Source organism: Oryctolagus cuniculus, chromosome 4, assembly GCF_051225735.1.
Source record: "Oryctolagus cuniculus isolate XC-2025 breed Fujian yellow rabbit chromosome 4, ASM5122573v1, whole genome shotgun sequence".
Lineage (NCBI taxonomy): Eukaryota > Metazoa > Chordata > Mammalia > Lagomorpha > Leporidae > Oryctolagus > Oryctolagus cuniculus.
In genome coordinates, this window is record NC_142870.1 from 93,255,062 (window position 1) to 93,281,642 (window position 26,581).

General features: G+C 41.5%; 1 protein-coding gene across 6 annotated transcripts in view; it reads left to right on the forward strand.

Annotated features, from left to right (window-relative positions):
- Nucleotides 1-26,581, forward strand: part of YEATS2 (YEATS domain containing 2) — a 120,662-nt gene that overhangs the window by 56,410 nt on the left and 37,671 nt on the right. For 5 of the 6 annotated variants that reach the window (XR_016233195.1, XR_016233194.1, XM_070072402.2 and 2 more), the window contains 7 exons: nucleotides 4,632-4,812; nucleotides 7,765-8,004; nucleotides 9,558-9,716; nucleotides 11,134-11,237; nucleotides 13,291-13,398; nucleotides 13,794-13,976; nucleotides 24,675-24,933. Coding sequence is in view for 4 of the 6 variants with exons in the window: in XM_070072402.2 (XP_069928503.1) it covers nucleotides 4,632-4,812; nucleotides 7,765-8,004; nucleotides 9,558-9,716; nucleotides 11,134-11,237; nucleotides 13,291-13,398; nucleotides 13,794-13,976; nucleotides 24,675-24,933 (1,234 nt within the window). In the remaining 2 variants the exon portion in view is untranslated. The remainder of the gene's footprint in view (nucleotides 1-4,631; nucleotides 4,813-7,764; nucleotides 8,005-9,557; nucleotides 9,717-11,133; nucleotides 11,238-13,290; nucleotides 13,399-13,793; nucleotides 13,977-24,674; nucleotides 24,934-26,581) is intronic. The other variant, XM_008266625.5, reaches the window with a different exon arrangement.

Sequence of the window (26,581 nt, forward strand, 5' to 3'; positions counted from 1 at the left end):
TTAGAAAAAAAGTGAGTGCTAGACTTTAAAAAGTTGATCTCCTTTTCTCCTGTGTTTCTTCTGTTTTTCATTGTAGTTTTAAAAAAAGTATAATATAAAATGTACTATCTTAATCATTTTCATCTTCCCCTGTCTTCCCATGCACATTAGCAGGGAGCTAGATTGGAAATAGAACAGCCAAGACTCAAAACTAGCACCCATTAACTATAGTCACATTGTTGTGCAGCCATCACTACCCCTCACTTATGAAACTCCTCTTCATCTTGCAGAACTAAAGCTTTGTACCTATTAAACAGGCACCCCTAGTCTTCCCTCCACCCAGCCTTTGACAGCCATCATTCTACTTTCTGTCTCTGAATTTGACTACTTAGATAACTCATATAAGTGGAACGATACAGTGTTTGTCTTTTTATAACTGACTTACTTCACTTTGAATAATGTTCTCAAGGTTCATTCATGTTGTAGCATGAGTCAGAATTTCCTCCCTTTATAGGCTGAATAATGCTGCATTATATGTGTTGATCACATTGTCTTTATCTGTTCACCCATTAAGGGTACCTGGGTTGCTTCCATCTTTTGGCTATGAGGAATAATGTTTCTATAAATGTGGGTGTATAGATATTTACTTGAGTTCCTACTTTCAGTTCTTTTGAGTATGTACCCAGAAGTGGAGTTGCTGAATCATATGGTAATTGTGCTTTAATTTTTGAGAACCATCACAGTATTTTCCGTGGCGTATACACCATCTTACATTACCTCCACAAGTACTGAGTCTGCTCTTCTTTGGAGAAATGTCTGTTTAAGTCATTTGTGCTCCTCTCCCTCCAACACACACACTTAAATTTTTTTTTTTTGTGAGGCAGAGAAGAAGAGATGACAGAGCTCCTGACCGCTAGTTTTTTCCCTGTGTGTCCACCATGGTTGGAGCTGAGCCAGGCTGAAGCTGGGAGCCAGGAATATATTTTTTTAAAGATTTATTTATTTATTTGAAAGGAAAAGATACAAAGAAAGATCTGGTTGACTCTCCAAATGGCCACAGCAGCAGGAGCTGAGCTGATCAGGAGCCAAGAGCTTTTTCCAGGTCTCCCATGTGGGTACAGGGACCCAACTACTTGGATCATCTTCCCCTATCTTCCCATGCACATTAGCAGGGAGCTAGATTGGAAATAGAACAGCCAAGACTCAAAAGTAGCACCCAAATGGGATGCTAGTGCTGCACCACTGTGCTGTGGTGCCGGCCCCATGGAGCCAGGAATTTAGTGCAGGGCTCTCACATGGGTAGCAGGAACCCAGCCACTTGAACCATTCCTTAATGCCTTCCTATAGGAAGCTGGACTCGGGAGTGGTGCTGGAACTTGAACCCAGGTTCTTCAGTAAGGCATACAAGCAACCCAAGCAGCTCCTGACTACTAGGCCAAAAATTGGCCCCTTGACTATTTGTTATTCAGATCATTTCTGTTTTCTGTTGTCTGGTTGTAAGAGTTCTTCCTGTTCTTACTCATAATCAAGTTCTTTGTAAATATTAGCTCTTATCAGTGATTTGCAGATACATATTCCCAATCTGTAATTCATTTCTGCCTTTTCACTTGGTTGATTGAATCCTTTGACGCACAAAAATTTTAAGTTTGTTCATTGTTCTTTTATTGCTTGTGCTTTCAGTTTCATATCCAAGAAATCATTGCCAAATCCAATGTCATGAAACTTTCCCCCTAAGCTTTCTTCTAAGATTTTGATTGTTAGCTCTCGTGTATATGTCTTTGATGTATTTTTTTTGAGGTTTTATATTTATTTGAGGCAAAGTACAACAGAGAAAGAGAGCTCCCATCTGCTGGTTCAGTCTTCACATGCATGCAATGGCCAGGGCTGGTCCAGGCAGAAGACAAGAATGTAGAACTTGACCCAGGTCTCACATGTGGGTGGTAGGGATTCAACTACTTGAGCCATCACCTACTGCCTCCCAGGATGCACACTGGTAGGAAGCTAGAATTGGGAGCAGAGGTAGAACTTGATCCTGTGCACTTGGAACATGATAGAAGCATCCAGCTGGTAACTTAATGTTAGGTCAAACACCCACCCTTGATCCCTTTTTTAAATTTTTTTAAAGATTTATTTATTTATCCGAGAGGTAGAGTTACAGACAGAATAAGGGAAAGGCAGAGAGAAAGGTCTTCCATCCACTGGTTCACTCCCCAAATGCCCACAACAGCCAGAACTGGGCCAATCCAAAGCCAAGAGCCATGAGCTTCTTCCAGGTCTCCCATGCAGGTGCAGGGGCTCAAAGACTTGGGTCATCTTCTCCTGCTTTTCCAGGCCATAGCAGAGAGCTGGATTGGAAGTGGAGCAGCCAGGACTCAAATTGGTGCCCGTTTGGGATGCTGGCGCTACAGGCGGAGGCTTAGCCTACTATACCACAGTGCCAGGCCCCCTGATCATTTTGAGTTAATTTTTCTGAATAATGCAAGAGTCTTATTTTATTGTTTTGCATATGGATATCCAATTTTCCTAGCACCACTTGTTGAGAAAACTGTTGTTTTACCCATTGAATGGTGTTGGTACCCTTGTGGAAGATCATTTGATCATATACAAGGGCAGTTCAAAGAGTTTGTGGAAAATATAATTAAATTATTATTTTGAATTTTTATTTTTATTTTATTTTATTTTATTTTTTGACAGGCAGAGTGGACAGTGAGAGAGAGAGACAGAGAGAAAGGTCTTCCTTTGCCGTTGGTTCACCCTCCAATGGCCGCCGCGGCCAGCGTGCTGCGGCCCGCGCACTGTGCTGATCTGATGGCAGGAGCCAGGTGCTTCTCCTGGTATCCCCTGGGGTGCAGGGCCCAAGCACTTGGGCCATCCTCCACTGCACTCCCGGGCCACAGCAGAGAGCTGGCCTGGAAGAGGGGCAACCGGGACAGAATCTGGCTCCCCGACCGGGACTAGAACCCTGTGTGCCGGCGCCGCAAGGCGGAGGATTAGCTTAGTGAGCCGCGGCACCAGCAAAAATTATTATTTTGGTGTAAAAAGTTTTTCAAATCTGTGCATAGTTTTTTTGTAATCATTTTTATTAACTTTTTGAAGACCTCTTAAAAATACATGAATTTCAAAAAATTTTTGCACTGTAATAAATTTACCATTTACATTTTCCAAGAACTTTTGAAGTACTTATGTACATGAGGGTTTATTTTATTCTACTGACCAATATGCCTGTCTTTATGCCTGCACCATATTGTTTTTTCAGAAAGTTTTGTTGTAATAAGTCTTGAAATCAGGAAGTGTAAGACCTCCAACTTTGTTCTCCATCCCCCCTCTTCTTTTTTGTATTCATAGTAAAATTTCAGCAGTAGGGGCCAGCGCTGTGGCACAGTAGGTTAAGCCACCGTCTGCAGCACCAGCATCCTAGTATGGGTGCCAGTTCGAGTCCTATCTGCCCACTTCCAATCTAGCTCCCTGCTAATGCCCCTGGGAAAGTAGCAGCAGATAACTCAAATCCTTGGGACCCTGCACCCACGTGGGAGACTTGGAAGAAGCTCCTGGCTCCTGGCTTTGTCCTAGCCCAACTCCAGCCATTGGAGCCATTTGGGAAGTGAACTAGCAGATGGAAAATCTCTCTGTCTCTTCTTCTTTCTCTCTCTATAACTCTGCCTTTCAAATAAATAAATCTTAAAAAAAAAATGTTTTTTCAGCAGTAGCTATGATAGTCAGAATCAGCTATTTGTAAGCCTTATTCTGCCCAGAGAAATCTGCTGTATTTTATCAGAAGACATTTGTTGAACACCTACTGTAATCAGGATACTGATCTAAGTCTTGGAAATACTGTAATGAATAAGAGAGCTTCTATAGCTTCCACTTTCAAGAAAAATATTTGGGGCCCTATATTACAGAATAGCAGGTTAAACCTCTGCCTAGAAAGCTGGCATCCCAAATTGGAGTGCTAGTTTGAGTCCCAGCTGCTTCATTCCCATCCAGTTCCCTGCTGATGTGCCTGGGAAGACAGTGGAAGTTGGCCCAAGTACGTGGCTCTTGCCACCCACCTGAGAGACCTGGATGGAGTTCCTGGCTCCTGGCTTCCACCTGGCCCAGCCCTTGCCATTGTGGCCATTTGGAAAGTGAACCAGCAGATGGAAGATTTCTTTCTTGCACTTGGCTCTTGCTCTGCATTTCAGATAAATAAATGAATAAATCTTTTTTTTAAAAAAATAAAAGCTATATACTTGGTAGTATTGAGAATGAGTTTAAACAGTAAACACAAAAGTGGGCAGGATAATTTTACGTACAAAAAAGCACTATGAAGAAGTATTTGGGGGATGAGGGAGTTGTTTAAACCAGAGTGGTTTGGAAAGGTCTCTGAGACTGTAACATTTGATTGGACTTGATAGGAGGCCTAGAGGTAAGACAGGCACCCCTGCCATGATTGGGCAGAAGAGTGTGCTAGGAAGTAGAAACAGCAAATGGAAGGCCCCAGTTTTGTGATTCATTTCACTAAGATATCTTTTAAGCCAGACTAGATCCCCTTCTAGGATAAATTCTTTAGTTCTTGAGATTGAAAATGCCTTCGAAGTGACAAATACCACATTCTTGGACAGAAGTTGTGCATTGTGTGACACTGATGAGTTCTGCTTTGCCCATTTGTGTAGGTAGTGGACGTGGAACTCCATCGGCATTCTCTTGGTGAAGACTACATTTATCCTCAGTCCTCTGAGTCAGACATCTCTGATGCGCCTCCATCTTTGCCTCTGACCATTCCAGCCCCTGTGAAAGCTTCTTCACCAATAAAGCAGTCACATGAACCCATATCTGATAGCGCTGGGGAAAAAGGTAACAGCATTTTTCCTTGGATCTAGTAATTCTGGGACATTCCTTTCTCATTTGCATGATGTGATAGTGATCTTCAAAGACTTAAAATATGGACAATAAATCTTCCATAGATAAGCATACTGTTTGTACTACACAGTTCTCTTGTGAAAATAGCCGAATCTTTGCTCTTGTTTTTTTTCTTTTTTAAGATTTTATTTATTTATTTGAGAGTTAGAGTTATAGACAGTGAGAGGGAGAGACAGAGAGAAAGGTCTTCCTTCTGTTGGTTCACTCCCCAGATGACCGCAGTGGCCACAGCTGCGCCCATCTGAAGCCAGGAACCAGGAGCTTCTATCAGCCTCCCACACGGGTGCAGAGGCCCAAGGACTTGAGCCATCTTCTCCTGCTTTCCCAGGCCACAGTGGAGAGCTGGATTGGAAGAGGAAAAGCCAGGACTAGAACCGGCGCCAACATGGGATGCCGGTGCCAAAGGCAGAAAGGATTAACCTAATGTGCCACCACACCAACCCCTAAATCTTTGCTCTTTTCAAACATTCTTTTCAATCAAGTTCTCACAACATTTGTAAAATGAAAGTCACTAAAAAGCATTAAATTTTTACCCTTGGATTATGATTTTTTTTTCTATTATATGCAGGAAGTCTTTCTGGTTCAACTTCTGTGTGAATAAATTGGAATATTAAATAGTAATCTTAGTTAAACTAAAAGACTGATTTTAAAATGTATTTTAAAATATTTTTCATAAATATTTCAGTGTATAAAGGCATATTTCAGTGTTCAACGGACAAGGGACCTAAAAAAGTTATGAAAAGTACATATTAAAAAAAAATGAGGCCGGCACTCTAGTGCAGTGGGTTAAAGCCCTGGCCAGAAGTGCCGGCATCCCATATGGGTACTGGTTCTAATCCCGGCTGCTCCTCTTCCAATCCAGTTCTCTGCTATGGCCTGGGAAAGCAGTAGAAGATGACCCAAGTCCTTGAGTCCCTGACCCCACATGGGAGACCCGAAAGAAGCTCCTGGCTAATGGCTCCAGATTGGTGCCGTTGCAGCCATGTGGGGAGTCAACCAGTGGATGGAAGACCTCTCTCTCTGGAACCCTGTCTTTCAAATAAATAAAAATAAATAAATCTTTTTTTTTTTTTTTCTTTGACAGGCAGAGTTAGACAGTGAGAGAGAGAGACAGAGAGAAAGGTCTTCCTTCCGTAGGTTCACTCCCCAAATGGCCGCCACGGCCGGCACTGCACCAATCCAAAGCCAGGAGCCAGGTGCTTCCTCCTGGTTTCCCATGCGGGTGCAGGGGCCCAAGCACTTGGGCCATCCTCCACTGCCTTCCCAGGCCACACCAGAGAGCTGGACTGGAAGAGGAACAACGGGGACTAGAATCCAGCACCCATAGGGATGCCGGCACCACAGGCGGAGGATTAACCAAGTGAGCCACGGTGCCGGACCCAAAATAAATCTAAAACATAAGAATCAGGTTTTTTTGCATGAAAATAAACTCATTTTAATTCCATTTTTCCAAGAACTTTTTGAAGTAACTTCACTAAAGATAAAGTTGATTCTAAATGATACTAGTTTTATCTCTAAGCATATGTTTCAATATAATGTTAATATTTTAGTTCTTCTATAAAATCTTACTTTGTCCTTCGTTTCAGTTGCATCTTCCTTTCAGGCATTTGATAAGATCATTATCTGTTGATCAGTAGATCAACAGAATGTCTGGGTCTCCCATGTGGGTGCAGGGACCCAAGGACTTGAGCCATCTTCTACTGCTTTCTCAGGCCATAGCAGAGAGCTGGATCGGAAGAGGAGCAGCCAGGATTCGAACTGGCGCCCACATGGGATGCCGGCACTTCTGGCCAGGGCTTTAACACTGCTGCGTCACAGCACCGGCCTCTTATTATTATTATTATTTATTTTTTTTGACAGGCAGAGTTAGACAGAGCGACAGAGAGAGAGAAAGGTCTTCCTTTTCCGTTGGTTCACCACCCCACCACCCCCCCACCCCCCACCAAAATGGCCTGCTACGGCCAGCGCGCTGCACTGATCCAAAGCCAGGAGCCAGGTGCTTCCTCCTGGTCTCCCATGCGGGTGCAGGGCCCAAGCACTTGGAGCAACTGGAGCAGAACTGGCGCTCCAACCGGGACTAGAACCTGGTGTGTCGGCGCCGCACATGGAGGATTAGCCTAGTGAGCCGTGGTGCTGGCCATGCCTCTTATTTTTTTATAATATGTACTTTCCATAACTTTTTTAGGTGCCTTGTCCATGTGAACACTGAAATATGCCTTGAGTGTTTTCTCTTTAAATAGTTTTTCTGATTTATGTATTTGAAAATGTAGGGACCAATGAACTTGTTTCCTTTTATATTATATATGATTTTTAGTTAATGTTTTCTAATTTCCTGAAAAGAGCATTTTATTTTATTAAAGACTTATTTATTTATTTATTTATTTGGAAGTCAGAATTACACACAGAGAAGAGAGACAGAGAGACAGAGAGAGAGAGAGAGAGGTCTTCCATCACTGGTTCATTCCCCAAATGCCCACAACAGCCAGAGCTGCACTGATCTGAAGCCAGGAGCCTGGAGCTTTCTCCAGGTCTTCCCGCACGGGTGCAGGGGCCCAAGGACTTGGGCCATCCTCGCTGCTTTCCCAGGCCATAGCAGAGCTGGATCGGAAGTGGAGCAGCTGGGTCTCGAACCAGCACCCATATGGGATGCCAGCACTGCAGGTGGCAGCTTTACATGCTGTGCCAAAGTGCCGGCCCCATGAAAAGAGCATTTTAACTAAATACAATTAAGCATGTTTCCCTATAGAAAGTATAAAAGGGTAATAAATTATTTTACTACAGTAACAGGGTGTTGAAATAAGGCATTTTAATTCTTTTTTCACATTGGAAAGATCTTGTTATTTCAAAGCAATTGGTAACTTACCCTTTGCCCATTTCATTTAACAGGGTTTCCAACTAGCAGTGAAGCTGAGAGACCCACTACATTTTATTCTTTGCCATCTTCTTTGGAAAGAACACCCACAAAAGTGACAGCATCACAGAAAGTTACCTTTTGTTCTCATGGCAATTCAGCTTTTCAGCCAATAGCATCAAGCTGCAAAATAGTGCCACAAAGTCAGGTTCCTAATCCTGAGTCACCTGGAAAATCCTTCCAGCCTATCACAATGAGCTGTAAAATTGTCTCAGGTATGCAGAAGATGTGTAAAAGGTGATTCCAGTGAAGTTGACAAGGTGTTAAGATTGTTGAATGACAGAACAAAGTACTGTGGCTTTTTGTCCCCCTAAGTTCTTTTTAAGCAGTATGTGTATGTTTAACAAATGAGAGCTAATCAGTTTTGATTAACAAAACTGTCACAAATCAAAAGCAAAACTAATTCATATTGAAATTTTTGAATGGGGGAATCAATGAAATACAAAATGATCAAATTTTATCTCCTGGAATCAGCAATGGTGTTTTTTGCCATGATCCATGGCTGAAATTAAGATAGGAATTTAGTTTGGAGATTATATTTGGAAAATAGATTGACTATTAATAGAAATAATCTGGCGGCCTTTTGGCTTGGAGTTAAGCTATAAAGGTCGGAATTGATTTGGAAATGAAGTATCTTTTCTGGTTTATTGACTGTGACAGATATACTAATAAGCTGTGTTGGGGGAATATGGGAACTGTGTACTTACTAATTTACAATATTTGTAAATTTAAAACTATTCTGAAAAGAAGAATTACTTATTCCTTTTATCAGTAGGTAGTTCTAAGGCTTCTTTCACTAGGTTTGGATTGACCTTTGTTTCATGACAGTTTCACATTTATATGAAATAAATTTTCTAATAGGAATATACTTTATGGTTTTAATTGTACCACCTCTGAAAAGATGAGAAAGAAGGCAGTTGAAAGTATCCAGGCAATAGGAGAGCTTTTGTACAACACTTACATGAACAGAGAGAAAGGGAATCTTCAATGCTAAAAGTAGATAACTGAACAGAAAGATTATCTGAATCTTTGGAATCGATGAAAAGTCAAGAATATATCATTTTACCCGCCAGTTAAGAACATTTTGGAACTTTGCTGCTTCAGAGGTGGAGATGACGGAATGTGTAGTTGGTTTGAGATTTAGAAAACTTCATTGATGAAAGATTTGATCAATAAAAAACAATCGTAGATACTTAACCCTACACTTTGAAAGTATTCTGTGAGAACATGAATCTTATGGAATTGTTACTGTGGCATTGTGTTGACATATTTTTGCTTGGGGAGTAATAAATATCACATTCTCTTATTCAAAAATTAATTGTACATCAAGACATTTAGGTTCCTAAATCTAACTGTTCATCTGATTTCCTTCCTAATTTTAGTGTCTTCAAGTGTAGCCAGCAATTTTAATAACCTGCCTATGATGTTGAGTCAATCTTCTGCAGTTCTAAACTGTTATGTAAAGCACTGTTGTTTGAATTTTAATGTGCATACCTTGGGATCTTGTTAAAGTGGAGATTTGTATTCTGTAGATCTGGGATGGGACCTCAGTCTGTTTCTAACAAGATCCCCAGTGGTGCTGATGCTGCTGGCTCATGGATGAGGATGAGACACAGTGCTCCCAGCCCTCAGCTGCACTGTCACTGCTGCTCAGTACCCAAAGCTTGTGGTCCCATTTTTGTTTCTCGGCTGCTCATCTTTGTTTTCAACATCTTAGATGAATTGCCTGGGTTTATTTTGTTTCGCTTATCTCTTTTTCATTGATAAGGTTCCCCAATCTCGACTCCAAGTCCATCACCATTGCCTCGAACACCAACTTCCACTCCAGTTCATGTAAAACAAGGCCCTGCCAGCTCTGTAATTAATAATCCTTATGTTATCATGGACAAGCCTGGACAGGTTATTGGAGCTGCTACTCCCAGTACAGGTGTGTATTTGATGAACATTTGTACAGTTCTTTTTTTGAAGTTGCAATCCAGGAACATTTTCTGTGTTTAATGGAATGAAGTGTTGTCCAATTCTAGATTTGAAAATAAAATTAAGATTTTCAAACTAAAAATAACAAAATGCAACATGAAATCCTGCCATGACTTAGTTATGTGAATGAAATTTCCCTTCATAAACAATAAGAGGGAATATATAAAAATAATCTCAGTACTGTTTCTCTGAGGGATGACTTACTGTTTCTAAAAGTGGACATTTTTAGGAATTAAGTTTTCTAAGTATTTAAAGTGAGTCATAATTAATTCCCTAAAATTGAACTTTTAGTACAGTGATAGCTTTGTGGGTCATTATTTCTCCTCAGTCAAATAAAGGTAATGTTTATTTTCTGTAAGACACATGTTGCCCATGGGGTAGAAGTTGAAACCTGCAGCAGTTAAAAAGGGAGGTCTAATAGGAATAAGAAGATTTGGGGTTCACAGTTTGTTGTTGTAATCCTATAAAACTATGAAGTGCTATTCTGGGTTTATTTAAGTGCTTTCATTAACATTTTACTTAAACAAGTGCTCCTAAGTATAAACTTCTCCAATTAAAAGAAATAAAGAGACATGAAATAAACAGGATAGTTATAAGATTGTGAGGCCAATTTTTTTAAACATACTAGTTTTAATATACATGAATATTTGTTGGGCTTTTCCAAATACTTGTTATTTTGTTTTTGTTTTTTGGGTTCTTTTGAAAAGCCAAACACTTTAACAATTATTATAATTGTGAAACTCCTTTAAAAAATATTTATTTCAGGGCTTACCTGATAGCCATTTGAATATATTTAGGGATGTCAGATAAATGTCCTTTGAGGATGTTTAGTTTTAGGAATTAGCCATAAGTCTTCAGAGACAAGTACGATTAATGCAGTAGGTAACTGATGATTGAGTATGATTTTAGATCTTCACTTAATGATTATAGATAATGCAATTCATTTTTATCAGATCTTAGATGCAGTTATACAGATGGGATATAAAATCTTTAATGTTGGCAGTATTGTAGAATAGGTATAACCTCCTAGTGAAATGCATGCATTCCAGCAGGTTTGTGCCACAACCAGTACCATTATGTTACACTGTGTCTTATAATATAAGGAATAGAGAATAATAAGTATACTCTTGCTTCTATAAATCTTACCAACTTCTTACCCCTTTTCAGGTTGACCATGAAACAACTTCATAGAGATGAGTCTTTAAGTGTTTTTTTCCATAATAGCTTTAGGATGATTAGTTATCAACCCTTAAAAATGAAAAACAAATAGTGAAAAAGAGAGGAGAGTGACTGAAAAAATTTTAAATTTATAATTTGCAAATTTTACTTTGCTTATATTTAATTGTTATATCTGGCTTGCTTATCAGGAAGTCCTACAAACAAGCTCTCCACGACTTCTCAGGTCTCCCAAGGGACAGGTTCCCCTATTCCTAAAATTCATGGAAGTAGTTTTGTAACGTCTACTGTCAAGGTAAAACTCATACTGTACTTTGTTAGTTCCTGAAGATAATATGTTCAGTCTCATCAAGAGTGTGTCAGATAATGATGTAAATTGTGTTAAGCAGACTTCCTCAAGCAGATAAATCATTACTCCAGACTATACCACTTCATCTTGATCTTTTCCTGGTGTAGAAAATGCTTCGCTCAGTATTTATTTGAAAACTTTGTTGTAATGAGACAATGCCCTTATTATTTTGTAGGGTTGAGACAGCTTTGTTAAAAATATTTCCTTATAAAGATACTCAACTGATAGTATATTCCTTTTTTCCTATATTGTACCACTAAGAAGTAAATACATTTCTTCTTCCATATGTTAGCTTTTCAGTTATTGGAAAAATTTTTTTGAAAGGCAGATTAACAGGGAGAGACAGAAAAATTTGTTCTCCAAATGGCTGCAATGGCCAGGGCTGGGCCAGGCCAAAGCCAAACACCAGGAGCTTCATCCCAGTCTTCTTGTGGGTTGCAGGGGGCCAAGCAGTTGGGCTGTCTTCTGCTGGTTTTCCCAGGCTCATTAGTAGGGGGCTGCGTCAGAAGTTTAGCAGCTGGGACTCGAATTGGTGCCCATATGGAATGCCAGCATTGCAGGTGGCGGTTTAACATGTTAGACCATAATGATGGCTCCTAAAAAGTATGTTTCCACAAAGTTTTTTTCCTCCTTTTTCAGGATAAGAGTCCTTTGAAATCTGGTACTCCAAATATGATGTGACTTATTGAGATCAAAGTGCTAAATGTCTTCTTACAGTGATACTTCTCTACTGTTTGGTTGGATATTCAGCTTACTTGTCTTGACTGCCCAGTCCAAAACCTTTAAGGCATAAACTCCTACCTGAGGACTCGGTGGTGCAGAGATCATCTCTCTCACAAGACCGGTGTCTAACACTGTATTTCCTTTGTTTTCTTCTTAAGATTTATATATTTGAAAGGCAAAGTGACAGAGCGAGAGACAGAGAGCTCTTGCATCCATTTGTTATTCCCCAAATGCCTACAACAACCTGGGCTGTGCCAGCCAAAGCCTCATCTGGTCTCCCACCATATACTGCCAATCCAGCACATTAACAGGAAGCTGGATAGGAAGCCAGGTAGCCAGGACAAAAATCAGCACTTCATTTGGAATATGGATGTTGCAAGCAGCAGCTTAACCCACTGTGTCACAGTGCTGCCCTGTATTTCTTATATTTAGATATTAAGTGGCTTCCTGGTTCAAAGCAAGGTTTTCTTCTAAATTCTAGGCAGTATGTGACATTCACTATGGTCTATGAATGAATGAATTGTAGTAATTCCCTTGAAGGTCTTAACTCAACCAGTTTAACTTTTCATGTTTGTTGGTGACCTTTTCATTATATAATCCAGAAATTGCATAACTTTGTTGCTCCTAAAATTTGTATTTAATTTAAAACTTAATTGCAGCGGATTTCTTGAGATTACATTTTATGTTTGAAAATTAGAGGCAGGCTGCAGTTGCTTTGAATGTTGATCATTGTTGTCATTGCATATGCTGAGTTATTTTTGCCGGTTTGTTTCTGACATTATTATTAAAATATTTTCCTTTGTAGTTTGTGTGTCTGTTGAGTCAATTTTACAAATTAAATTGTGAGTATATTCCAAGAGCAAATATGAAACATTGTATCTACATAGTTCTTCACTTATGTACTTAGTGCCCAGGCTCAGGGGATATAACAAACAATTCACAGTCCCGGTTCTTTAATAGTTCACCGTCTAGCACGGAGCTAGACATAGCAGTAAAGTCAACCTTTCTTAGAAGTGGTAGGATAGAGGTCTTTCCAACATATAGTGGGACATAGATAAGGCAGTGCTTGCCAAGTTATAGTTTTCTTTGCATTTATTTCTAAAAGAAGACAAATGCAAGCACAGAGGCTTGACGACCTGAAGTTTTAGATGTTTTGTTTGGTTTGGTTGTTTCTGTTGCTAGAGAGTATCATATATTTATCTTAAATGTAAGTGACTAGGCTATCTGAAATTACCCATTTTATCCTGATTGTACACATGTATTTTTGTACACACAGCAGGAGGATTCTTTGTTTGCATCCATGCCACCTCTCTGCCCAATTGGGAGTCACCCTAAGGTTCAAAGCCCTAAACCTATAACTGGAGGACTTGGAGCTTTCACAAAAGTGAGTATTTGTTAGGGTATTATCCCACCATTCAGTGTGGTCTTGTTACTTAATCCTTTTTATACCATGCAAGAGTTGATTGAGACTCCTCCTGTGTGTTACTTGTTAGTAACCAGACCTTCATTCTGAGATATATTTCTGTTTATTTAGTAATGTGCACTCCCTTGGAGTACAGCATGGTGGCACATCCAGAGAACACAGGGCTTTTGTGTCTCTTCGTTGCCATTTTGCCACCAGTCTCCAAAAAAGTGACTTGATTGAGTTTGCAAAAGCAAAAGATCAAGTCCAGATCCTACTTTTGATCCCTTTGTAGCTGTTCGGGAGTGTATGTAAGCGGTGATTTTACCCCTCTGGTGGGGTTGTCCTTTCAGTGTCATTATTTTGTTTGTTACCAGGTGATCATCAAGCAGGAACCCGGGGAAGCCCCTCACATGCCCACAGCAGGAGCTACCAACCAGTCGCCGCTCCCTCAGTATGTGACTGTGAAAGGGGGTCACATGATAGCTGTATCCCCTCAAAAACAGGGTATAACTGCTGGAGAAGGGACCACCCAGTCACCAAAGATTCAGCCCTCCAAGGTTTGTGTTGGGTTGGGATGTAGAGATCAAGATGTAAAGGAATATGGTTTGCCTGAATAATTGACAGTGCTGGAAAGTTGCTGATCTATAAAAACCTGTAGATGAAAGCCCTGTAGGAAAAACAAATAATTGATATTAGACCCTTCTGTTTCTTTTCTTTTCTTTTTTCTTTTTCTTTTTTTTTTTTTTAAGATTTATTTTATTTATTTGAAAGACTTAACAGAGAGGGAGAGAAGTTTACTTCCCAAATGGTTGCAATGGCTGGGACTGGTCCAGGCTGAAGACAGGAGCCAGAAGGTTTTTCTGGATGGACCCATGTGGGTGGCCAAGCAGTTATGCCATCTTGCACTGCTTTCCCAGGCCATTACAGGGAGCCTGACCAGAAGCAGAGCAGCCGGGACTCAAGCCAGCACCCATATGGGATGCCAGCATTGCAGGCTGCGGCTTAACCCACTACACCACAATGCTGATCCCAAACCCTTCTATTTCTATGGTAATCATTGACCAGAGCGGGGTATGTATTATGGAGGGTCTTGGAATAGTCCAAGAGACAGAGGGACATAGTGCTGTGTCTTTGACACTGAAGGTGACTGACTTCATAGACAGAACTTTTCACTCCAATATGGGATGGGTAATTTCACCACATTTCTCAACTGCAAAGCCAGACGCCCAGCCCTGGTTTTAATTCTGATAGGAGAGTGAGTGCTACAGTTTATACTTCTGATGTCCTTGCTGTGTGATCTGTTTAATGATTCTTGGTTTACTAGATAACTTGTTTTTCCTTATAATTTGAGGTACAGAAGAATTAAGGTAGTGAGAGAACTATAAAATAGCACTTAGATCCAGGTTTTTCAGCATCAGTTAAAAAGATGTAGTGTATTGAGTGCTTAATGTATGCCATGTTTGTATTTATACATTATCTGTAATCCTCATCCAACTGCAAAGTGGAAGTTTCTGCCCATTTCACAAATGAAGTGACTGGCTACAGGAGGGTAAACTACTTTCTTAAGAGCACTCAGCCAGTGATAGAGGTTTGAACCCAGGTCTGCTGATGCAGCATTCACCTTTCCAAAACTAAATGAAACTTTTTGAGACATTGACTGTAATGTATACATTATTCTTGCTTTTAGAATATCCGGAGTTAAACTATCTCAATTTTTTGGATGATAGACTCTATGGGTATTTGTTTTCCATATTGAAAGCCAGCCTGTCCAAGGAAAGTGAATTGTTTTAAAAATTTATTTATTTATTTTCATCTTCTCAAAAGGCAGAGAGAGAGAGATATCTTTCATTTGTTAGTTCACTCCACAAATAAATACCGAAACAGCCAGGGCTGGGCTAGGCCAAAGCCAGAAGCCTGGAACTCCATCTAGTTCTTCCATGTAAGTGGCAGGATCCCTGATACTTAGGCTGTTATCTGCTGCCTCCAAGGTGACATTAGCAGGAAGCTGAGTTGGAAGCAGAGGTTCTGGGACTTGAACTGGCACTCTGCTATACCCCAGCACCTGCTGCAAGTAGATTGCTTTGATAGGAATACTCCAGTAAAAGATAAAAAGTTTTAAATATGTTGGCTACTTTATATAGCTAGATAAGGATTGGGTAAAAACTTATAGTGGTATAGGTAGTTTAAAATCTGTAAATCCACTAAATACTTTCACAGACTGACTTTGTCTTAAGAATCATCTACTGCTTAAGAAAATATTGATACCTGGGGCTGGGCATTGTGGCGTAGCAGTTTAAGCCACCAACTGTAGTGCTAGCATCTCATATGGGTGACTGAGTCCCAGCTGCTCCTCTTCTGATCTGGCTCCTACTAGTGGGCCTGGAAGAGCAGTGGAAGATACCTAACTGCCTGGGCCCCTGCCCACATGGGAGACCCAGATAAAGCTCCTGGCTCCTGGCTTCAGCCTGGCCCAGCCTGGCCCATTGCAACCATTTGGGGAGTAAACCAGTGGATGAAGATTTCTCTTTATCTGTTTACCCCTCTCTGTAACTTTGCCTTTTGAATTACATAAATAAATCTTTTCAAAAAAGATTTATTTATTTAATTTGAAAGTCGGAGTTACAGAGAGGGAGAGGCAAAGGCAGAGAGAAAGAGGTCTTCCATCCATTGGTTCAGCCCCCAAGTGGCTGCAAGAGCCGGGGCTGGGCCAGGCCAAAGCTAGGAGCCAGGAGCTTCTTCCAGGTCTCCCACATGGGTGCAGAGGCCCAAGGACTTGGGCCACCTTCCACTGCTTTCCCAAGTGTATCAGCAGGGAGCTGGATTGGAAGTGAAGCAGCCGGGTCTCAAATTGGCACCCATATGACTTTGGGCCTTCCATCACCAGAATTACTGAAACAGGTATCCTAAAGCCACTTTCTATTGCTCTCCTTGTTTTGGCGTTGGGGAAGCACACTGTTCAAACTCTTTACCAAATCAGTTACTGTCATCTGAACTTCTGATACAGGCTTGTCCTATGTGTTACTCAAAATCTGCTTTCACTTCAGATAGGTGAAGTGTGAGCTCTTCATGCTCACATGCTCTGGGATAAGTTAGTCTTTACTTTTTGCTGTTTCGCATTTTATTCATCTAGTAATGATGAGCAGTTGTGCTCTCTTGACACATTGCCACCTACCTCATGGTAATTAGGAGTAAAGAAAAAAACAAGTGGGCTTGTGTGTAAGGTTTAAGAGCCCTGAAAAGAGCCACAGCAGAGTCAGAAAGAGCTATAAAGAAGCAATAGAGATTGAAAATAAACATTACCGTTTATCTCAGAAGTACAGGTCATGCTCTGGCCTGGAGATGAGGAGCTGTCTACAGGTACAAACTATCCCTGGTTATTGGTGAAGCGCATTCCTAGAAACTATGCCAGTAAATGGCAGGGTGGAAAAAGTGGCACTGTTTGACTTTTCATTCACAGAGTGTCTTTTTCATTAAAAAGAGAGGTGCTGCCTGTGACATGGAAGGGGACAGCTGAGGAGCAAGTGGGTCCAAGTGGGAGAGAAACAGTGTGGTAAAAAGTGCCTGAGCAGAGCTTGTTGCCAATCTCACATCTCAGCCACTCCTTATTTGTCTCACAGTCTCTCTGAACCCTAGTTTTTTTTTCTTCTAATAAATGGGAATATTACTTCCTATCTTTCAATGTTGTAGGAGAATTAGAGATGATTTTATTGATGATTTTATCGATGATTGAGCCCAGCACAGGTGCTCAATACGTTGTAGTTAATGATTGTTTATTCCTGAGTACTACAGTAATAGTTATCATTGAGCACCTATAGATGGCTGTGGTTTCTATTGTCTGCGAAGAAAATTACTTGCATAGTAGAATCTTCCCCTTTAGATTGATGAAGTAAATTCTGATTTGTCAAAAGTATGGGCAGGGCAAGGGAGGGAAAAATAGAAATATTGAATCATGGTGTGAAGTATTTGTAGCAAATATAGAACAAAGGGTGTCTGCTTTATAAAGCTAGAAAGAAACCAGCAATACAGAGAGAGTGTCCTAGAATGGCAGGAGGAGGAAGATTGGAAGCTCACATTTTAAGCCAGAATATTGTGATGCTAGAAAGCAGAAATACTAATTTGAGCTTATAGTGTCTTGTTTAGGAGTCCTATCCCTTCCTTGTCCATAATCAGCTGTGTGTAGCTTTTCCCTACGGAATGCAGACTCTCTCCTTTTCAGTTTTCCAAAGCAGGTTGGAAACCTTTATCTTTCCAGTGATAATGCACCTGCACAAAGTGGCTAAGCTCTACTGTAAAGACTGCCCCCCTGTGGCTGACTTGAGATCCCTCAATTTATCAAGCTCTTGGAAGGATTATTTATCATATCCTGGAAGCATTGAAGTGGTTGGTGTAAGAAGGGAATAGCAAGTCAGCCTGGAGTTTTCGGGAGGAAATTAAAATAGGTCCAGTATATATGTATTGTGTTCCTTTAAGATATTTGCTTCCATTGTTAGTTAGGTACATGAAAATAGATTGTATAATTTAGTTTATGAAATAGATTAAGTTTTTGCAAATTTGAGAAGTTTGAGGACTCCTTTTTTTAAAAAAAATTTAATTATTATTTGAAAGTCAGAATTACAGGGAGGGAGGGAGGGAGGGAAAGACAGAGAAATCCTCTTTCTACTGTTACCCCCCAGATGGCTGCAATGGTCATGGCTGGGCATGGCCGAAACCAGGAGCTTCTTCTGGATCTCCTACGTGGGTGGCAGTGGCCCAAACATTTGGGCCATCCTCTGCTGCTTTTCTAAGGCTGTTAACAGGGAGCTGCATCAGCAGTGGAGCAGCCTAGACACAAACTGGTGCCCATATGGAATGCCAGTATTGCAGGCAGTGACTTTACCTGTGATACCACAGTGCAGGCCCCAAGACTCCTATCATAGGAAGAAAGTTTACTATAAAAGAGAAATTGAAACACCAAAGGCTTAAATAAGTTTAATTCTCTTACATATAGAAGACCAGTAGGCAGTTCTGCTTTGATGACTCCATAGTCGTTAAAAATCTGGACTCTTAGTTTATGCTCTGCTAGAATCTGGATTTCAGCTGGGCTAAGATATATACTTCATCTCATACACCACCTTCATACTTCTTGCCAACAGGAAGGGAGCAAGTTGGGGAGGGGAGCATAACCCAAAAGTTGTACTTATCACTTCTGCTCAGAAAGCAGGTGCAGGTCCTCACGGGAGACCCGGAAGAAACTCCTGGCTTCAGATTGGCTCAGCTCTGGCCATTTGGGGAATGAACCAGCGGATGGAAGACTTCTCTCTCTCTGCCTCTGCCCCTCTGTACCTGTGCCTTTAAAAACAAACAAACAAACAAACAAAAAAATGGGTGCGAGAGGTGCAGAGGGATGGGAAATGTAGTCATTATTCTCCTTGGCCATGCCCCTCTAAAAACTGTGGCTCTGTTACTACAGGAGAAAATACTAGGGTTCATCTGTGAGTTTGTGTCATACTCCCAAAAATACCTTTCTATATAAAATTTTTTTTCATAATGCCTAGATAAGTTCTTTTTTTTTTTTTTAATTTAGTTTATTTATTTGAAAGGCAGAGTGACAGATTCAGAGAGATATCCTTTTTTTTTTTTTTTTTTTTTTTTTTTTTTAACAGATAGAGTGAGACAGTGAGAGAGAGAGACAGAGAGAAAGGTCTTCCTTCTGTTGGTTCATCCCCAAATGGCTGCTATGGCCTGCGCGCTGCACCGATCCGAAGCCAGGAGCCAGGTGCTTCCTCCTGGTCTCCATGCAGATGCAGGGTCCAAGCACTTGGGCCATCCCCCACTGCCTTCCCCGGGCCACAGCAGAGAGCTGGCCTGGAAGAGGAGCAACCGGGACAGAATCCGGCGCCCCGACCGGGACTAGAACCCGGGGTGCCGGCACCGCAGGCGGAGGATTAGCCTGGTGAGCTGCAGCGCTGGCCCGAGAAGTTCTTGATTAATAAGGATTTCTGTATCCACATCTCCAGGGAGGTGACTTCACCTCAACTCAGCTCTGTGGCTCCCAGAAGCTCTCCATGCCCTCCGAAGTTAGAATAAAGAGATGCAGATGTGGGTATAGGTAATAGGGTTGTTTCCACCAAGCCAGGAGAGCTGATGCAATTTCCCTTCTCCGTGCTAGGATAACTTGCTTGTTTCCATTGGTTCTGTTACCCTTTTGTTTCTTCCTCCTTTCCTTTCCTTCTTCCTTAAACATAGATAGAAGTAGAGAAAATAGTTTAGCAATCCCACAGCCCCTTACGTTTATTCTTTTTCCTAGAATGTTTTAAAGCAGATCCCAGATGCTTTGTAATTTCATCCAAGATTAGCTTATGATTGACTTGAGTCTGGGGTTTAATATCAGGGTCCTCTGCCCTGGACAGATGCTGAAGATTGGCCTTTTGTTCTCCTTGCCTGGTTTCCCCATGGCCTTGTGAATTATCATTTCTCAGTTAATAACGACAGTGTTGTGGTTAGCCCAGAAAAAGCTATCATGTTGTCTGGCATTAAACTTACTCTCATTTTGCTTCATGATTTTGTGAGGTAAATATTGTGTGGGTTTCATAGAAGAGGAAGCTAATGCTAAAATTCAGAGGTTAAATAACCAGCTCCTAGCTGGTAGAACTAACCTGGAAGACATATCTATTTACTTACATGAACCTATGCTTTTTCCTCAGTGTTCCACTGTGATTTGTATGAGTTGCTTAGGGGACCATTTTCTTTACATCATCCATGTTTTCTAAGCACATGAAAAATGCATTCTACTGTATTCACAGTCTTTGGAAAGAGGCTGCATTTGATTTAGTAATTATTGATAAAACATCCCATTCAGGGTGGCGCTATGGTATAATGGGTAAAGCTGCCACCTGTAGTACTGGCATCCCATAAGGGCACCAGTTCGAGTGCCAGCTGCTCCTCTTCCTATCCAGCTCTCTGCTATGGCCTGGGAAAGCAGTAGAAGATGGCCCAAGTCCTTGGACCCCTGCACCCATGGGGGAGACCTGGAAGAAGCTCCTGGCCCCTGGCTTTGGATTGATGAAGCTCCAGCCATTGCAGCCATGTGGGGAGTGAACCAGCAGATGGAAGACTTCTTTCCCTCTCTCTCTGCCTCAGCCTCTCTGTAACTTTGCCTTTCAAATAAATAAATGAATCTTAAAAAAAAAAATCCCATTCATCAGCTGCATATGACTTACTGTTTTGTTCCACCTACTAAATAATCCTGTTATTTTTTAAAATATTTTCAAAATATTCCATCCACTAGTTCACTCCCCAAGTGGCTACAGTGGCTGGATCTGAGCCCATCTGAAGCCAGGAGCCAGGAACTTCTTCCAGGTCTCTCATGCAGGTGCAAGGGGTCAAGCACTTGGAACATCTTCCACTGCTTTCCCAGGCTATAAGCAGAAAGCTGGATTGGATTTGGGATGCTGGTGCCACAGGCAGAGGCTTAGCCTACTACGCCACAATGGCGAATTCTGTTATTTTTAATACAGAAAAATTCTAAAATTTTTGTAAAATAAAATAATCAATACCCACATATCCTCCACCCTGAATTAACATGTACATAATTTACTTCACATCTTTTTCCTCCAAATAAAACGTCACTGATGAGGTTGAAGTCCACCTTGTTCTTGCCAGAAACGTTATCATGAATTTGATCTGTAGCCTTCCAGTCCATACTTTTATTATATAAATAAGACACTGAATGGAGCCAGCACTGTGGCACAGTGGGTTAAGTCACTCCCTGCAGCGCCTGCATCCCATATGGGTGCTGGTTTGAGGCCCTAATGCTCCACTTCGATTGAGCTCCTTGCTTTAAAAAGAATAAAAAAATACACTGAAAACATGTGATATTCTTTTTGTTTTGAAGAGTTACATGAAAGATATATATATGTAAGTTTTTATGTAACTCCCTTTTCAGTCAACCTAATTTTTTTAAAGACTTATTTATTTATTTATTTACTTGAGAGGCAGAGTTAGAGAGGGAGAGACAGAGAGGGATCTTCCCTCTGCTGGCTCACTCCCCAAATGGCCATAATAGCTGGAGCTGAGTTGATCTGAAGCCAGGAACCAAGAGCTTCTTCTGGGTCTCCTACACAGGTACAAGGGCCCAAGCACTTGGGCCATCTTCTACTGCTTTTCCGGGCCACCAGCAGGTAGGTAGTTGGATTGAAAGAGGAGCATCCAGGACTCGAACCACTGCCCAATGTGGTGCCAGTATTACAGGTGGATGCTTAACTTACACCACAGTGCCAGCCCCTCAACCTATGTTCTTTCAAAGTCAATTTGTGCTGATATGTAATGACAATGCTGCTGTAGGCTTTTTTTTTTTTTTTTTGAATATTTATTTTATTTAAAAGGCAGAGTTACAGAGAGGCAGAGAGAGAAAGAGAGGTCTTCCTATCCACTGGTTCACTACCTACCCAAATGGTCACAACGGCTGGAGCTGAACCGATCTAAAGCCAGGAGTTTCTTCCTGGTCTCCCACATGAGTGCAGGGGCTTGTTCCATCTTCTGCTGCCTTCCCAAGCACATTAGCAGGGAGCTAGATCGAATGTGGAGCAGCCGAGACTTGAACCGGTGTCCATATGGGATGTCAGCACTGCAGGCAGCTGCTTTACCAGCTGTGCCACAGCGCCCGCCCCAGGCATTCTGGTTTATATTCCCTTGAGCATGTGTCTCTGGGCTATAGTCCTAAAAGTAGAATTCCTACAATAATAGGGTATGTGAAATACCAGCTTTTAGTAGCCACCTTCCTAGCAGCAGTGGCGATAAGCTCTTGTTTCCCCGTATCTTCTAGTTAATTCTTGGTGTTGACTTTTTAAATATTCTTTTTGTCAATCTCATGAGTGAAAAGTACTTCCTGTTTTAGCTTTTTTGTCTTTAGGAAGTAGATTTCATTTTTTTTTTTTTTTTTTTTTTTTGACAGGCAGAGTGGACAGTGAGAGAGAGAGACAGAGAGAAAGGTCTTCCTTTGCCGTTGGTTCACCCTCCAATGGCCGCTGCGGCCGGTGCACCGCGCCGATCCGGTGGCAGGAGCCAGGAGCCAGGTGCTTTTCCTGGTCTCCCATGGGGTGCAGGGCCCAAGCACCTGGGCCATCCTCCACTGCACTCCCGGGCCACAGCAGAGGGCTGGCCTGGAAGAGGGGCAACCGGGACAGAATCCGGCGCCCCGACCGGGACTAGAACCCGGTGTGCCGGTGCCGCTAGGCGGAGGATTAGCTTAGTGAGCCGTGGCGCCGGCCAGTAGATTTCATTTTTTATAAAAGTCTTTTTATCTAATTTCTGGTGAAAAGTTCTTTGAATGAAATAAAGAGCTGGGGAGCAGGAAACACTGTCGTAATCTGGCATTAATTGAATGGTTTATTTTCTTCTAATTTAACATGCTCTTGTTTAACAGCTTCATAATATTTTGTTACTTGAAAGAGTTCGCTTTTAGAATTCAGAATTTCTGAGCCGGCGCCGTGGCTCAATAGGCTAATCCTCCACCTTGCGGCGCCGGCACACCGGGTTCTAGTCCCAGTTGGGGCGCCGGATTCTGTCCCGGTTGCCCCTCTTCCAGGCCAGCTCTCTGCTATGGCCAGGGAGTGCAGTGGAGGATGGCCCAGGTGCTTGGGCCCTGCACCCCATGGGAGACCAGGAAAAGCACCTGGCTCCTGGCTCCTGCCAGGATCAGCGCGGTGCGCCGGCTGCAGCGGCGGCCATTGGAGGGTGAACCAACGGCAAAGGAAGACCTTTCTCTCTCTGTCTCTCTCTCTCACTGTCCACTCTGCCTGTCAAAAAAAAAAAAAAAAAAAAAAAAAAAAAGAAGAAGAATTCAGAATTTCTAACTTTCTGTATTTGGATAATAGGGTTTTTGTTTTTGTCTTTTGAAATCTGATTAAATATTATTCTTGCTTAAACTTTATTTTCAACTTAAATGTCTACCTTCAAAAAGAGGAAAGATTAGGAAGAGATATAGGAAAGATTTTTTAAAAATTTATAGGATTGTGCCAAGCTGAAGCCAGGAGCTTCATCCAGGTCTCTCCACATGGGTGGGAGGGGCCCAAACACTTGGGCATCTGTTGCTGCTTTCCCAAACCATTATCAGGCAGCTGGATTGGAAGTAGAGCAGCCGTGACATGAACCGGCATCCATGTGCTATGCTGGTGTTGCAGGCAGTGACTTTACAAGCTATGCCACAATACCAGCTCTGGGAAAAGACTTTAACCTTCCTTAAAAATCAGTTAGAAAGGCTGATGCTGTGACGTATAGGCTAAGCCTCTGCCTGTGGCACCTGCATCTCATATGGGAGCTGGTTCATGTCCTGCCTGCTCCTCTTCCTATCCAACTCTCTGCCTTGGCCTGAGAAAGCAGTGGAAGATGGCCCAAGTGCTTGTACCCACTCGGGAGAATTGGAAGAAGCTCCTGGCTTCAGATCAGCCCAGCTTCCCCTGTTGTGGTCATTTAGGGAGTGAACCATCAAATGGAAGACTCTCTGTCTCTTTCTCTGTAACTCTGCCTCTCAAATAGGTAAATAAATCTTTAAAAAAAAATTAGAAGAGGTGTCACAAGGTATGCTAAATGATAAATGATATGAGTTCTACAGTTGAAAAGGAGAAATGGTCATTTCAGGTGAGGATAATATAGAAGAGGTTATTAAAGAGATACTCTGATAAAGCATCTAGTGAAGTTTATACTTCATATATGTGAGAAGGTTATTGCAGTTTTTCATAATGTGATGTTTAAAACAGCCTGAATATCCCAAGTAGTAGTGAAATGTTTACACAGATTGTATTCTACTAACTCTAATATACTAATATTTTGTCACATAAAAATGTTTCTGAAAAATCATTGGAAAATGCTTATAATAGGATATTAAATAAAAGACATTATGAAACTGTGTGTATAGTATTTAATCCAAGTTGTGTGTTTTACATTAGAAAGAATGAAAAGTAAATACATTAAAAATGTTGAGGTTATTTTCTTGATGAGTAGAACTTTTTCTTTGTTTCTTCATTTCCCCAATATTCTATTTAAAAATACACATATTACTTTATAAAAAGAAGCCAAGGTTAAGACAGTGTTTAACCTTCATTAACTTGCAAATTAAGGAATATAGTGGTGGCTTTACATTGTCTGGTTAGCCTTTCTACCTTGTGGGCTTCATCTCTGTATTTTGTCCAGGCCTTTGCTTTATTCTTTGCTAGAACAGAGACAGAGGTCTTGGGACTAGAGAAGCGCCCTGCTGGACTCTCCCCTGTTTTGAACAGGTTGTTGGGGTACCAGTTGGATCTACTCTGCCTTCGACAGTGAAACAGGCTGTGGCAATCAGTGGTGGCCAAATCCTCGTGGCCAAGGCCAGCTCTTCTGTTGCCAAAGCTGTTGGTCCAAAGCAAGTTGTGACCCAAGGAGTTGCCAAAGCAATTGTGAGTGGAGGTGGAGGAACCATCGTTGCTCAGCCGGTGCAGGCCTTAACCAAGGCTCAGGTCACTACTGCTGGCCCTCAGAAAAGTGGATCCCAGGGCTCAGGTAAGGATCTGACTGGAGGCCCTTTCAGCAGCAGCACCATCCAAGATTTCCTTTGCCAGTGGTTTTATTTGATATTTGGTTTTGTTCAGGAAAGCCTAATAGGCTTCCTAATAGACTCCATACATATATGTATAAAAATGTTTGTTCTTTTTTTATGGAATACTTTACATAGAGAGCTACTAGTAGTTGGCTTAAAATGTGTATGTAACATATGTAAAGTATATACATTTACTGTAGCATATATAATTAATATGTAGTAAACATATGTAAAATCAGGAATGATAAAAATAGTGCTTCTTGATATTGTTTTTGAGTCCAAAAAAACAATTCTCATTTTATCCCTATCCCTACCTGCAGATGTCTATCAGACTTAAGATCTTGGCATGGCATTTGCCAGCTATCATTTGGGATACTGTCTAGTACATTCTCTCCCAGATAGGCATTTGGACACCTTGAGTATATTTTAGGGACTCCAGACATTAGATGTTTACTTATTTTTGAAGGTCTTGATTAGGTGATCAAGCTAAAGAATTGTTGCAGTGAGTCAGAAGGAGAGAAGGTAGTAGATACACAAAGTCACAATTTCAGAAGTGGTGCAATTGCTAGTGATGATAAATGTCGTAAGACAATAAAAATGAGTGTCTGCCATGAATTGAAAGAAATGATCTTTGGATTTTGGAAAATCAAGTAAACTGAGAAGCCAAAGAATAAAATAAGTCATCTACAGTGTTGTCGCTGAGGATGACAGTCATTAGCATAAATAGTAAGTTGAGTCACAAGTCAGTCTTTTGCCACTGAGGGGGAAGTAACTGGATAGTCAGTAAATGATAGCCAGAGAGAGGAGACAGGCAGTGTAGCCCACCTTAGGAGGGGCCTAGATTTTTTTTTTTTTTTTTAGGAATGATCTGAAAGCTATAGTCCTGACCCTGTGATACTACAATCAGAGAAGGGACAGACCCTGGATATGAGAGCTGTGGGGGAGGAGTTAAACCTTCCAGGGACTGAGGTGGAATTCCTGCATGCAGGTTGAAAATGTTAGAGTGTGATCACAGCAGGAATTCCTAGAGGGCAGGGTGAAGGAGTTTGGGAAGGAGTGAATGAGGAGATGATTCAGATCAGGAATCTGGAGATGGGAGTCCAGGTGGGTGTGGATACCTGGGGAGGTCTGCCTTCCCAGCAGTGTTGGAGATACAGAGTGAATGAGGAGGGATCAGTGCAGATAATGGAGAGGGGTAGCACTCAATTTTAGTGCTTTTGTCCCTTTTATTTGGGGTAGCTGCCTTCCCAGCAGTGTTGGAGATACAGTGTTGGAGAGTGAATGAAGTGGGATCAGTGCAGATAATGGAGAGGGGTAGCACTCAGTTTTAGTGCTTTTGTCCCTTTTATTTGGGGTGGCTCCCAGGGCTGCTGCTTCCCACAGCTTTACACAGTGAAGTGGGCATGAGGAGAAGGACCGCTCCTACAGTCTTAGGAGGCCTGAGAGGCTTTCCCTGTCACTGACCCAGTTGATTCTTTGGGCTTCATGGCCTGGAGATTTAGTAAAAGGTAACTGCAGAAAATTTGATATTTAAGTCTCCTAAGACTCGTGTTCAGGGATTTATACCGTATGGATTAAAAAAAAAAACACTTTTTGTTTTAGATGAAACTT